General features: G+C 31.4%; 2 protein-coding genes across 5 annotated transcripts; one reads left to right on the top strand and one right to left on the bottom strand.

Moving 5' to 3' along the window:
- Positions 1-18: 18 nt before the first annotated feature.
- Positions 19-938, bottom strand: LOC123274605 (Golgi SNAP receptor complex member 2). Its single transcript, XM_044742296.1, has 2 exons — positions 657-938; positions 19-552 (listed from the first exon to the last, which is right to left on the bottom strand). Exons 1-2 carry the CDS (start codon positions 794-796, stop codon positions 54-56), a joined length of 639 nt encoding a protein of 212 aa, XP_044598231.1. The 5' UTR covers positions 797-938; the 3' UTR covers positions 19-53.
- Positions 939-969: 31 nt separating this feature from the next.
- On the top strand, positions 970-12,964 carry LOC123274603 (serine/threonine-protein phosphatase 2A regulatory subunit B'' subunit beta-like). 4 transcript variants are annotated; one of them, XM_044742294.1, is made up of 10 exons: positions 3,835-3,994; positions 7,314-8,120; positions 8,697-9,187; positions 9,291-9,524; positions 9,619-10,040; positions 10,140-10,311; positions 10,428-10,554; positions 10,649-10,822; positions 10,915-10,997; positions 11,078-12,964. In XM_044742294.1, the coding sequence occupies exons 2-10, from the start codon at positions 7,605-7,607 to the stop codon at positions 11,268-11,270; spliced, it is 2,412 nt and encodes an 803-aa protein (XP_044598229.1). In that variant the 5' UTR covers positions 3,835-3,994; positions 7,314-7,604; the 3' UTR covers positions 11,271-12,964. The 4 variants fall into 4 exon arrangements, 3 of the variants coding, with proteins under 3 accessions (XP_044598227.1, XP_044598229.1, XP_044598228.1); XM_044742292.1 differs by having other exon boundaries at positions 3,833-3,994; positions 7,314-9,187; XM_044742293.1 differs by lacking the exon at positions 3,835-3,994 and adding an exon at positions 6,959-7,252 and having other exon boundaries at positions 7,314-9,187.
- The last annotated feature ends 1,762 nt before the right edge of the window (positions 12,965-14,726 follow it).

The following is a 14,726-nucleotide window of genomic DNA, read 5'->3' on the forward strand; positions in this document are numbered from 1 at the left end:
TAATTATAATTATAATAATAATAGTGGCAATATTTAATTTAATAAGTTAAAGTTCATGTCATATACAATACAACAAGTGTCATAATTATACATGTAAGAACAATACCAGCGACTAAGATAAAACCATCTTGACGTGCACGATTTTCAATTAATCGCATCGTCGTATTTGATAAACCCAAAGTATTACCAATGTCTATTAAACGTCTATGTGCACCTTTGATAGTCATTCTCTGTGATCTTAAATTTTCTAAAATACCCGAACCATGTTGAATTAAATTATCAATGCCTTCGTTTGCATTTCTAACTTGATCATTGTGTTGAAGATTGTGATCAATCATAATATCAATATGATCATTAGTGGTAAATTGACGCGATAAAAGTGCCTCTCTTTCTTCTTCCTCTTGTTTACGACGATACTGTTGACTTCTCCACGAATTTAAAGCAGCACTTAAATGCCTACTGTCATATTTCAATTGATCTACTCTCATTTTAGCATTTTGTCTTTGGGTTATTGGGCCTTTCATACATAGTACGTCCAATTTTTCACAATTGCTAGTAAAAAAAAAATAAAAATTAATAACAAACATATCAATACTATCAATTAAATGATTTTAATTATTTAGATGTAAGTAAATAAATAATTAATAATTAGTTACCTATTTATTAAATTTATTTTAGCAAGTATTTCACTTTCAACAGTATTTACATCAACATTGGGTAAAGGTCTGTCCAGCTGCGTGAATAAATGCTGAGTTTCTTGGATTAATTTATTTGTTTGATGATAAAGTGCCTCCATTTTTTCGTTGCTTACTATTGATTATTAAATATAAAAGTTTAATTTATTATTCACAGTTAAAATAATTAATAAGGTGGTGTTATAGTGACGTGTAATATTATCTATCTATTGCCATGCTCTTGCAGTCGGAGCAAACGTTAATAGCGCCATCATTAAACTTGAGGAATTTCATGAAAGCTGAAAAACAGCTGGTTGTATTTATTCTTTACTCCTAGTTCCAAAACAATTATATTTTATATACACTTGAGAAACAAATCATTTTTACACTCAATAAACGTACTATAAAAAATTTGTAAGTTTGCTATTTATTACTGCATACATAATTTTTATCTAAAATGGATGTAGGAGAACTTTTGTCTTATAAAGTGAGTATTATTATTCTTTATTGAAAACAAAAAGCCGATATACTTAACCTCAATTGTGAATGTTGATAATTATTTTTTAATAATTTACAGCCTCCATCAACGACAAAACGTAATCATGAAGACGAAGATGAAGATGAAGATGAGTGGGAAAATAGCAAGAAGAAGAAAATAAATAAAACTCCTTATCATCCACGACAAAGTTATACTCGTGAGGTTGAACTGACTCCCGTGAGAAGTCAACCTGAACCTCCTACACCGACGCGTAATCCATCACGAGCAGGAGAATCAAGTGCTAATGAGATGGTAGAGCCTGAATTAACCGAACAACAAAAAGCTGAAATTCTAAAACTTGTTGAGACTGAAACCCCAGAATTTGAAGCTCTTGATGAAACCAATCTCAAACGGATGGTTCTGCTGTTTGAAAAGCGAGCATTTAGAAATCAGGAAATGCGCGTTAAATTTCCCGATCAACCGGAAAAGTAATTAATTAATTACATTTAAATAATTAAATTTTATTCATTAATTATCTTAATTATGCATTATTTAATTTGGCTTTGTATTTTTTAGATTCATGGAATCGGAAGTTGAATTACACGAGACACTTCAAGAACTTCATATAGTCTCAACTAATCCAGACTTGTATCCAATGATGGTTGAACTGAGAGCAATTCCTTCATTACTCGAATTACTGTCTCACGAAAATACCGACATTGCTGTGGGGGTAGTTGATCTGTTGCAAGATTTAACGGACGCTGATGTTTTACAGGAGAGCCAAGAAGGAGCTGATGCATTGATTGATGCTCTTCTAGACCAACAAGTCTCTGCTTTGCTGGTACAAAACCTCGATAGACTTGATGAAACTGTTAAAGAAGAGGGTGACGGCGTGTTCAATACTTTAGGTAACAATTGCACTTATAATAAACTAATTCATTCATTTATTTACATGTATTTTGTTGAGTAATTTATTGATGTCGTAATTTATATATGAATTTTATTAGTAATAGAATATTAATAGAAAAATATCCTTGCAGCTATTTTTGAGAATCTCTTGGAATTCAGGCCAGAATTGTGTGTCGATGCTGGCAAACAAGGACTGTTGCAATGGTTGCTTCGCCGTCTTAAAGCCAAACTACCATTTGATGTTAATAAATTATATGCCAGTGAAATATTGTCGATATTGTTGCAAAATAGCTCTGAAAATAAATTATCATTAGGTGATCTCGATGGAATCGATGTTTTGCTACAACAATTGGCTTACTATAAGCGCCATGATCCACAAACAGCCGAAGAACAAGAAATGATGGAAAATCTGTTCAATGTTTTATGCTCCAGTTTGATGGAAACTGTTAATAGAGACAGATTTCTACGGGGTGAGGGCTTACAGCTTATGAATTTGATGTTGAGAGAAAAAAAATTGTCCCGTAATGGATCATTAAAAGTTCTCGATCACGCTATGAATGGCCCAGATGGTAAAGATAATTGTTCTAAATTTGTTGATATTCTTGGCCTCCGTACAATATTTCCTCTCTTTATGAAAACGCCTTCAAAAAATCGTAAAAAAATTTTTACTGCCGAGGAACATGAAGAACATGTTGTTTCTATAATTGCAAGTATGTTAAAAAATTGTAAAGGTCCGCAACGTCAAAGATTGCTCAGTAAATTTACAGAAAATGATTATGAAAAAGTTGATCGTTTAATGGAACTACATTTTAAATATCTGGAAAAAGTTGAAGAAGTTGAAAGTAACGCCAAGGTAAGTTTTTATTTATTTAAAAATTATTTTTCAATTTTTAATTATTAATGTCCACTATTAAAAGTCATTGAATTTCAGGAAGATGATGATGAAGAAGAATCTTATTTAAAAAGATTAGAAAATGGATTATATACATTGCAATTAGTTGATTATATATTATTAGAAGCTTGTGCCGGTTGTCCTCCAGCTGTTAAACAACGTGTCACCCGAATATTATCCCAACGTCGTGCATCACTTAAAACAATCAGGCATATCATGAGAGGTATGTAGTCAGCAAATAATTAATTTAATTTTTAAGAAATTAATCTTATAAAAACAGTAACAATAATTTATTATTTTATTTTACAGAGTATGCAGGAAATCTCGGTGAAGCAGGAGATGCTGAGTGGAGAGAAACAGAACAACAACATATTCTACAATTAATCGATAAATTTTAAATATCCATTGTTTTCCTTTCCTTTTTATAAAATAAATATTATGGTAAGAAAAAAAAAACAAATCAAATTTATTTACTTATTGAATTTAAAAAAAAAAAAAATTGTATACCTTTTCAAAAAATAACTATAAAAACCGCCAAATACTTGAGCCAATAGTACAACTGGAATCTCGTAAGCCAATGAGTCGTAGCGGTTGGTCGTCTCGATTTTCCCCTCGATTCTCTTTTACGTGCGAGAGCGAGAGAAAGAGCTTCGCAACCATTAGCGGTTTTCTCAGTTTACCAGTGTCGTTTGTAGAGACTTTGTTATATTACACGTTACGTTTATAAATTCATAATCTAATCAACTCTATTTCCTGTTAATTTTTTACCTTATTTTTTTGTTTACATAACTCTCTAAATATTTATCTATTAAATTTGTGTTAAATTATCATAATTTAGTGTCATAAATATCTATTTATTTATTTAAACTAAAGAAATTAAAAATTTATTTCTTTACACATGAACTTTTTTTCTCTATTAAAAACTCATTTGTGAATTTTAATTAATTAATCACTTAACTAAACAGTGACATCGTCGATTTAGTTTGTTGAGTTAGCTGTTGTAAATTCACAATTATCGAAATTTATTCTAATTATTATCTGGTAAGTTTATTGGAGTATAAATAAGCTTCTATCAATTTACTCTGACATACAAGTTATTTTATTAATATATTAATTTTTTTTATACTTATTGTTTTATTTTTTCTTTTTTATTATCTAGTGTCTTATTGAAACTTGACGTCAATAATATTTGATATTCTTTAAAAATCTCAAGATTCTAAGTAGAATTGTATGCGATCGATTTTTTTGCAGGAGCCTTAGAACATATCTTGTCTGTTCTTACATACCTATACCTATATAAAACTAGTTCTAGTTTAATAATGATTACAAACTGGTTTCGGATCATTAACATTTATTCTTGTACGACTTTAATACGTATTCATCAACATCCAATTACAACGTAAGATTTAAAAAAAAATTTATCGTCATCATAATAATTATTGAACAAAAAACAACAACATCAATATCATCATTATCATCATCATCATCATCATCATCATCATCTTTAAATTACACCTATAATTTATGTCTGTCCTATTTAGTGATGACAAAACTAAAAGGCCAAATAACAAAATAAATTTATAAATCGTGCTGATAAATTATATATTATATATTTATATAGATACTGTTTGGCTGTATAAACCGATAGAACATCGAAACTATGTGAAAGATACCAACAAGAAGAGAGATAGATTATAAAATTGGCAAGATCCCAATGTTTCAATGTAATATAATGGGTTCTCTCGTCGTTTGACGGAAAAGCTCGGCAAGCTCCGTTTCACTCGTCGTTTATATATTTCGCTATTTTTTTCTGTAACAAGAATATAATATGTACATACTTACATACAGATAAATATTGTACGTACATAAAAAAGAAGCGTATGTACGTAACAAAACTCGCCGAGAAAATAAGCTCTCACTTTCTCATATATATGGCAAATGACATCCTTTTATACCTTTTTATACTTCTTCAATGAAAACGTGAGGTTGAGGCTGTCAAGTCTCATTTATTGTATCTTTATTATTGTTATTATCATCATCATCATTACATACGAGGGCAGGTTCTTACAATAACAATTAAATATCTCAAAATCTCAGTAACTTCAAATTAACTGTAAGAGAGATTAAAAAGTGAAAGACGTACAGTAGACATCAAGTACACTGAAAAGAAAAAAGCAAAAAGAAAAAAAAACGAAAAGGTATGGCATAAGGTATAAGCCTTGAAGGAGATTGTTATGAATAAACAAGAAGCTGCTGGTTGCCTTGGCCTTAGCATCTCATCAGCAATGCATCTAGGAGTATTGATCCAACAGCGTGTGCTCTCTACGCCCATTCATTTTACATTATTTACTTACTACGTTCAGTTTTATAACATTATCATATTAAGGACAAATGAAAGATTTATTGTAATTTTATATTTTTTTATTTTCAGATTAATAAAAGTTGAGTAAGGAGAAACTAAATTGTTAAATGGCATTAAATGACAGTCGATCGATGCCCGAGTAGAGCCACTCCCTCAACACGTTGATCAATGCCGCTATATACCTGATGGTGTTACTCTTTACTTGTAATCTATACCATACTAGTACTATTCTATCGCGTATTTTCTTTGTAATGTATCAACCCACATTAGATGTCAATTGTTAGTCTGTCGAACTATGCTCACTTGAGAATAATGTTGTTAGTGGTCTATTGTATTAGTATGTATAATGTGAAGATCTTGTAGATACATTGACGAAGATGAAGATAAAGATGTAAGCTTAGATATTGATATAGATGGAGATAGAGATGAAGGCATAGGCATATAGAATTATAGAAGACATAGAAACAGAGTGAGTGAGTGAGTGACTACTGTTGACGATGATGATGATGATGATGATGAGTATGAAGGGGACGACGTGACTCTTGGTTTTCTCTACTGTACTGTGGCACTCAGTGGCATGGTACTCTGGCCTCAACATCGTGTCGTGCATTGCCAAATACGGCGGCACGTAGTTTTATTCTTAGACAGGAGGCTCGAAAACGAGCGACGTTACACGGAGTTTGCCGAGTTGTTTGCTTGATTATACGTGATCATAACGGTGGAAGTATATACGAAGAAAGGGAATTCACTCTCGAGGTTTTTTACCATCTAGGCATAATAAATATCCCGCTCACGATACAGATAATAAAAAATTACTGTAATATAAATAGTTACAATTTTTTTGTTTAAATTTAAAAAGGAAATGGAAAGTCTCTTTTTAAATTTTAATACAAAAAAATAGGCAAAAGTATTCAGCAAACTTGGTAATCAATTTCACTTTCTATCTTTTTCCCACGTTCGCTGCGTATTACAAATAGCAGTGACCCACGGTTAACATTATTAATATTAATTAAATATTTCATAATATATAAATGTATGTATTATTAAAGGAAGACATATAAATATAAGTATATATAATGTATATTTTATATTTATGCAGTATAGAGTAAAAGGTTCTTTCATATATCAACCCACGTTACATTAGTTTGCTTGCGAAAATTCATCATGCCACTGCGGGAATATCAATGAGTTTTGATAATAAAAACTTACTCGATGACTTATAAATCATACCCAATATATACATGTATGTCTGACTATCGTTAGACATTTGTTGATAGACACGTGGTGAATAGAATAAAAATAATAAATAAAATGTTTAAAAAGGCAATACGGAAAGAAAGAAGGGGTCAAAGAAAGAAGAAACTAAACACGAGTGTCGTCCAGAAATAAATTTGGCCCGGACATGAGTTCCCTCTTGGATTTAACCAAGTAGTTGTGTATATACTTCTAGAAAGACACAGAAAGAGAAGAGTTAGATATCACGTCAACATGAATGATAATTTAACAAGCGATCAATTTTCTGCCTACACAAATATAATAATACATAAACGTATACTTTATGGTAGGCAGATATAATAAAAAAAATAAAAATAAATAAAAGGAAGGCTAAATTTATTGACGAAAACAAGTAGTACCACTAGGTACTGGTTTCATGATATATGTATTATAGTTGCTATGCTTAATGTTAATAATAACAACAATAACAAAATAATAATAATAGTAATAACAAAAACTGAGTGACTTGCAACTGCACCATTTTATCTGTCGGTTCACACGGTGCTTGAACGAATAGTTGAGAGTACTATTTTTAGTTATTATAGGCTCTTTTACTACATACACATTCTAGTATTGAAATATATATATGTCGTTGAGGTTGAGGTGAGGCCATGTATGTGTATCTATTTGTAAAGACCAAGTTAACGTAATGTAATGTTAAGGTAATAGTGTGTTGGTATGCGTTGACTATTAGTTAAAATATGGCATTGTTGTATGTTTCAGATATTATGATAAATGAGGAAAGAGCTTAAAGGTCCATAACGATGCTGCTTAAATAGACTGCTACGGAGTGGGACAGCTGTTTGCGCTGTTTAAGCAGAGCAAAGAAAAAAAAAACTACCAACAATAAATGAAACAGACAATGAACGCGTCATTGTTGATGCTTACGCTGTCGTCGTCCTCGTCGTGGAGTGACTGGCGAGTATGCCAGTTACTCGGTACTGCAACTCCGTATCGGCTTAGAGAGCGCACCGCTGCTCAAAATCGAGACTAATTGATAACGTAAATAAAAGAATGGCTGCAACAGCCAAGCATGAATTAAGACAAAAATTTCCGGGCGAGTCCTCGGGTGAAGAAGACATTGCTGCTATTGCTAAACAGATAAGTGATCACGCAGAAGCGATTTATCAGTCGTGGAAGAGTCGTGGACTTGCGCCCGCTGAAATATTTAATTGTCACAACAGCGCGACCGCCGCTGACGAGTTTGATAGTGCATTGACACCGACATTGTCGCCGACTTCGCGAGGACTTCAGCTTGAAAATATTCTTAAAGTAGGTGCTGCCGGACAGTCTTACAGTCCGCCACCACCTAGACTGGATAACAATAACACTCTGGAGAAATTAGTTAATAATTTTGTCGTTGAGGACAAGGCACGGCAACAACGTACATCCTCTTATATAAGTAAAAATCTTCCGTCTTCCATACAGTCCGCTCTGGAAAGATTTGAGCGTAATTCACCTGGTAATGTGACGAATAATATTCGGCATACACAGCAGCAACATCAGCAACAGCAACAGCAACAGCAACAGACAAGACCGAAAATAGCTACTAAGTCGTCTTTGTCGTCGCCGTTGGCATCACCGTCCTCGCTTGGCGAGACTATCGAAACTATACTGCCGGCAGACTTGCCTGGAAATGGTACAACAAACCAGCCAAAACGTCCGTTAAGTGTTTTACTAAATACAACAACGCCCACCAATACAGCTGCCGGAGAATTGTCTAGGCCGAATCAAAGTTCAGGTTTGACGACCTGGCCTCTTAAAAATAAATTGTTTACCGACTCTTCCGTAGTGGCGCGGGTCAATGCCTCCAAAGCTAACGTAGCTTCCTCCTATCTTGATGAAGTTGCGCGTGAAGAAGAGAGGCTTATTAATGCTTTGAAGACAGGAGTTGTTATTGATGAGGATGGAAGTTCGCCAGTTCCTGTAAGACAAAAACCCGCTATTAAAAAAGAAAAACCTAAGCTCATGACGAATGGCGTTGTTCTTGAGCGTACGTCGCAATTTATACAGCAAATTCAACAAGCCAAAAAAATTGACGAACGTAAAGCTACTACCAACACGGTAGTAGAAAAAATAGAAAAACATTCTATACAACAACAACAACAACAGCAACAGCAGCAGCAGCAGCAACAACGACAGTCTCAGCAGGATGTTAAAGAAGATCGTGAAGTTCAAATAGTCGCGTCTAAATGGGGTCCCCGGATCACGTCACCCAGACCTAGGATTGATCAAGTACCGCATCCTGAACTCACGAACCAACAAAAGCAACATATACGAGCTGCTGCAGCTGCCGCTGCGGCTACAGATTCTTCAAGCTCAGCGGGAAACAATGCCAATCCTGTACGACCTTTTCTTACTCGAGGATCCGTCGCGGAGAGAGTTTTGATTTTTGAAAAGTGTCCAAGTGAACTCTTACTTGATAAACGTGGTCCACGACAGCCTGGAGGCCCGTCTTCAAGATTCAATTCCAATGATGGCAAACCACAGTCTTCTTATGTGCGCGAGAGAATACAACAACAACAATCGAGAGCCTTGCCACCTCATACAACTCTACAGCGGCATGTTAAGGCCAACAAAAACGTCCGTATACCTAGGTAATTGTCTTTTTTTTTTTTTTTTTTTCTATAAGCTATTTATCTTTTATTCTTTTGATAAAAGTTATACAATAGATGTAATGCAATATTTACTTTCATGCAGATTTTATTTCCCCGGAGGTAAGCCTACTCCACCCACACAACTGGAAGCAACGATTGCAAAAATAAGTAAAGCCTTTGAGAATCTCCCAGGACATCGTGCTTCACGCTCACAGTTTAATATTATTACAAAAGCTTGTGAACTGCCACTTTACTTGAAAGTTCCGCTTTTCTTAGCAGCAGGTGGAGACGCAACAACTTCTGTTGAAATGAATAATTTCATTGAATTTTGGAAAGAGTAAGAATATTTATTATTTTAAATGTTGTAATAGTTTATATTTAAATATTTATTAATTCTATTTATATTCATTGGACATTTTGTAATTTTTTAGAATTAACAAATCGTATCACGACTCAGCTAGTAAATTTATAAGAATAACCACACGTGGTCTGAGAAATTATATACTACCAGAAGATCTTGTTGCTATGGTACAAGATGTTGTTGATACTCATCCAGGATTAACTTTCCTTAAAGAAGCTACGGAATTTCATTCTCGTTATGTCCACACAGTAATTGCTAGAATATTTTACTGTGTAAATCGTAGTTGGAGCGGGAAAATATCCGTTACGGAATTACGACGTAGCAACTTGTTGGCTGTTATTGGTATTCTAGAACACGAAGAAGATATAAACCAGGTGACGTCCTACTTTAGCTATGAACACTTTTACGTTATATACTGCAAATTCTGGGAACTTGATCGTGACCACGATTTATTTATCAACAAAATGGACTTAACTCGGCACAATGATCACGGTATGATTACATTGCCATTTATTATTGTAATTGTAGTAGACATTATCTGAGTATGTTATTACGAATAAAATAATGGTATTTTTATTATTTATTTTAAAGCATTATCAACGAGACTGATAGAAAGAATATTTAGCGGTGCTGTAACAAGAGGTAGAGGCAAAAATGGTGAAGTACGCTTGCAAGAAGAAAAAATGAGTTATACCGAGTTTGTATGGTTTCTGCTTAGCGAGGAGGATAAAAATTATCCTACTGCCATCGAATATTGGTTTAGGTATTTATCGTTGTTTGCACGTTTTAACTTTATTTAATTAATAGATTGTAATAAATAGAGCAAACAAGAACAGCGTGTTATAATACATTTTTTTTATTTTTGACTTATTCTAATAGATGTATGGATCTGGATGGTGATGGCTACCTTTCTATGTATGAACTTGAGTATTTCTACGAAGAACAATTACTTCGTATGGAGGCCATTGGATTGGAAACTTTACCATTCGAAGATTGTCTTTGTCAGGTAATTTACTTTACGTAATACTATATTTATTATCAATTTTATCGACTATTGTTAGTTTTTAATGTTAATCCTATAAATATCTCAATTATTTTAGATGCTCGATATGATAAAACCAAAAATTCCTGGAAAAATTTCATTGAGTGACTTAAAAAATTGTAAAATGACTTCGATATTTTTTGACACTTTCTTTAATCTCGAAAAATATCTTGATCATGAACAACGAGATCCTTTTGCTTCAACGAGAGATCACGACGCTGAAGGCCATGAAGTAAGAATATTTAATACAACGTTGACAGAAAAAAAAATAATCAATATCTTTTCATTTCTTCTCTCATCACTTATCTTTTCTATTGTCTTCAGCTCTCAGATTGGGATCGATTTGCTGCTGATGAGTACGAGTTACTGGTTGCTGAGGAAAGCGGAAATGAACAAAACGATCAAATGTAAATTATCTTATTCTATATTTATAATAAAAAAAAAATTATTAAATTGTTTAACAATCTAAAATTTCTCATGATTACAGGATGTATGATAACGGAATAGATGAAGATGGTTTTACAACTATAAATACATTACCAGAGGAGTCAAATGACCGAAATAAGAAACGTGACGGTTACACTAAAAATTATCAAGACACCGGTGAATCTCGTCGTGATTCGAAAAATCAAAATTACGACAGCGGAGATAGCGATGATTACGCTGAAAGTGATAACTGATATACGGTATAATGATAATAAAAATAATAAGCAAAAAAAATGGTATCATTAAAGTTGTGCCATTTGCAGGCGGATTTAATGATATAATTAATTCAAAAAAATAATTACATTCATTTGTCTAAGTGCCATGAACTATATTTCTGTTTTTTTTTTTTTCCTCATAAAGCCATACGGTTTATTAAGTTTCTAGTGTTTATCGTTTTGTAAATAGTGAATCGAGTTGTTTCAAATTTTGTCATTAGTTATTAATTATACATTGATTATGTTTTTAATAGATTTAAGAATAAACGAGTACGTAAAATTAATTTTATAGAAGATCGATAATTAGTAATCATGTACGTGCCTCGAGTGGTGCAAAAATTTATTGGGGCGTATTTGTCAGTTAATATTCATTAAATAATCGACGCGAGTAATATCACTACCATCATCTTATAATATATATCATCATATACTAGCTCTTACTATCATCTGTACGTGTACAATACATACTTACTATAGGATTCATGTAAGCAAATAGCAGATAATAATTTATCTGTTTTATTTATCTAAACATTATTACTATTATTCATATATTTGTTTAATTGATATATTGTTCTGTCAACGTAATATTGTTTTGGTGAGTAAAAAAAAAATCAGCACTTGTTTGAATTTATTTTTAAGCTAAATTAGTCATCGCCGATAAATTATTTATCGACACGTTATTATCAGTTAAACTTATATTAAATTAATCGCAAACACTATTCTAGTCTAATATACGTGCTAGTACACGTACATTACGGAATCGATATATATATATTTATGGTTTGATTATTCGTTATAACTGCAAAAGCAGCTCAAAAAAGTAAATCTGTGGTTCCAATTTGTCGTCGGTGTTATATTATTAATCGACAGCCAGTTATATTCAATAGTATAATCGCGTTTTATTATTATCTTTCCAAAGATGTAATTATAGAGCTAATATGTAAACACGAGGCTTGTTATCAATTTTTTTTTTAATTACTATTAATTATTATTGATTAATATTATATAAATAGATTTATATAAGTCATTGGACTCGTATACTAGCGATCGCGCGCGTAATCGCGAATGTTTAATTGTTGCATTTGATTGTATTTCAATATTGTTAATTGTCATTATTATTATTATAATTATTATTATTATTATTATACCGATAGATTTATTATTGTTCAAACAATTTAGGTGCGACTTTGGCAAGTTTATTTTCTATTTTTGTTTTCTATATTCATTATTAATTTTATATGATTATAAAGAAAAAAATTAACTTGCCTGTCAATTTATATCCCGTTGAGTATATTTAATATTATATTAATTAGAACGTTTAATAATATTTGTACCATGTTTATTTATTTATATATCGTTTTTGTGTAAAAAAATTAGACTTGAGAAAAAGGAAGAATAATTAATTCAGTCCATAATTTGTCGCAATAAACTAGACGCTACTGATTGGATAACTACTTTAAAGAAAAATAAAATAAAAAAAAAAACAAAAATAATAACTACTTTTGATGTTCATTAAAATTTTAGGTGAATATATAAAATTATATTTATATCAATAATATCATAACTACATTTTTGTACGAAATAGTATTTTATTAATGATCCCTGAACGTTTCAAGAACAAAGTATCGCTTATTAATTATATTAATTAAAAAACAAATAAATAAAAACAAAAACAAATTTGATCAAAAGTTGTATGAAGTCTTGATTGTAATAAAGTACTCATTTAACGTATTTGAAATTATAATTTTAGCTAATAATTATTATTAATTAATTGATTCATAATAATACTATTATGATTATTATTATTATTATTATTATTATGATTATTATTATTATTATTATTATTATTATTATTATTATTATTATTATTATTATTATTATTATACTAAATGTGCAAAATGATGAATAATTACGATGAAAAATTTAACACGCCAGCACAATTAATTCGTTTAATTATAAATATATCGCAAAAAGATAAATTCATGTTTTTGCAACAATACAATAAATTTACTTATAAAAAAAAAGTTTTATAGTTCTATTAATTAGACAATAAACATATTAATTATTAAATTAATTCTTACAATACAATACATCAAGAAGAAATTTATAAAAGTATCAATTATAAATTGTATTTGTATATATGTATGTATAGGGTGGACTACATATATTTATGAGCTGTAAATTATAAATATTAATAATTTTTTGAATGTCACGTTCTCCAGATGATTCACAGAATCGCATTGATGCGTAAGTCAAGGTGAACGATCCCGTAGCAAACTAACGGTTGATTACATTCATTGGAATTCGTAGTACGATATGTATTCATTCGAGGCTTACACAGAAATCTATGAAGAGACACATGTCGTCATATATTATCCAGTCAGATTTACACGTAAATAGTTGATTTTAAATTAAGTAAGGGATCAAACTTGTCTTTCTTCCTTCCTTAATACCTTTACTTTTTATTATAAATTATAATGTTCAAAGGCGCGGTATCGTCACACAATTAAAGAAACAGTCTCCCCGCATTCTCATCAACTATCCGGTTTTAGAATAACCGGGCCAGTAGCGTGCATGTGACCTGACTTGATGATTTTGTCCATACTATTGACACAATTCAACTTTTACCTATCGCAGTCTTGTTATTTGTTTACTTTTTTTTTTTTTTATACATTCATTATTTTCTTATTCAATCACCTCTAATTGTATTCCACCCATCATGCATTCCTTCCATTCCTACTTTTTTTTTTTTTTTTTTTTTTTTCATTTCTTCATATCATCTTCGTCTTCTTCCTTTTAACTTCTGTTCAACACTAACATTATGCGATCTCATTTTAGAATTTACAAGAATCATCTAATCCAAAGATAAATAAATTATAATGGCTCTCTCTCTCTTTTTCTGACCTTCCCATGGTCTTTTATTATTATTATATTTTTATATTGTTGCGAATTATCACTGCAATTTCCACGGTTGGACCGTTATAAGTTATAATACAAAGCAATTCATAGAGGAGTGAATTTAACGTGGGAAATACGCGTCGGTGATCCTCCTTCTGAAGATTGTTTGGGTCAAGAACCGCGCTTCACTATCACCACGATCATCATCATCATCATTACCATTATCATCCTAGTCATCAACAACTAAGCAACATTGTTGTAAACCAACAAAGATATTAGTTGAGCGCGACCATTTAAAAGCAATCATCTCAAGATTAGGGAAGAAAAGAAAAAGAGAGTAAAACAGCCTTTGTCAAAACTAAAGTGTCCCTTTCACAGAAAGGCCTTTGCCACCTTGTCTTTTTTTTTCAAATAATTTATAATTATAAATATATATATTTATAATAATAATTATTATTAATTAATTAATAATATTAGTACTTAATAAATATATTACAAGTTAGGTACTAAGGGTGCTTCGGAGCTGGTAGTCAATGA

Source organism: Cotesia glomerata, unplaced genomic scaffold (assembly GCF_020080835.1).
Source record: "Cotesia glomerata isolate CgM1 unplaced genomic scaffold, MPM_Cglom_v2.3 scaffold_46, whole genome shotgun sequence".
NCBI classification, from domain to species: Eukaryota; Metazoa; Arthropoda; class Insecta; order Hymenoptera; family Braconidae; genus Cotesia; species Cotesia glomerata.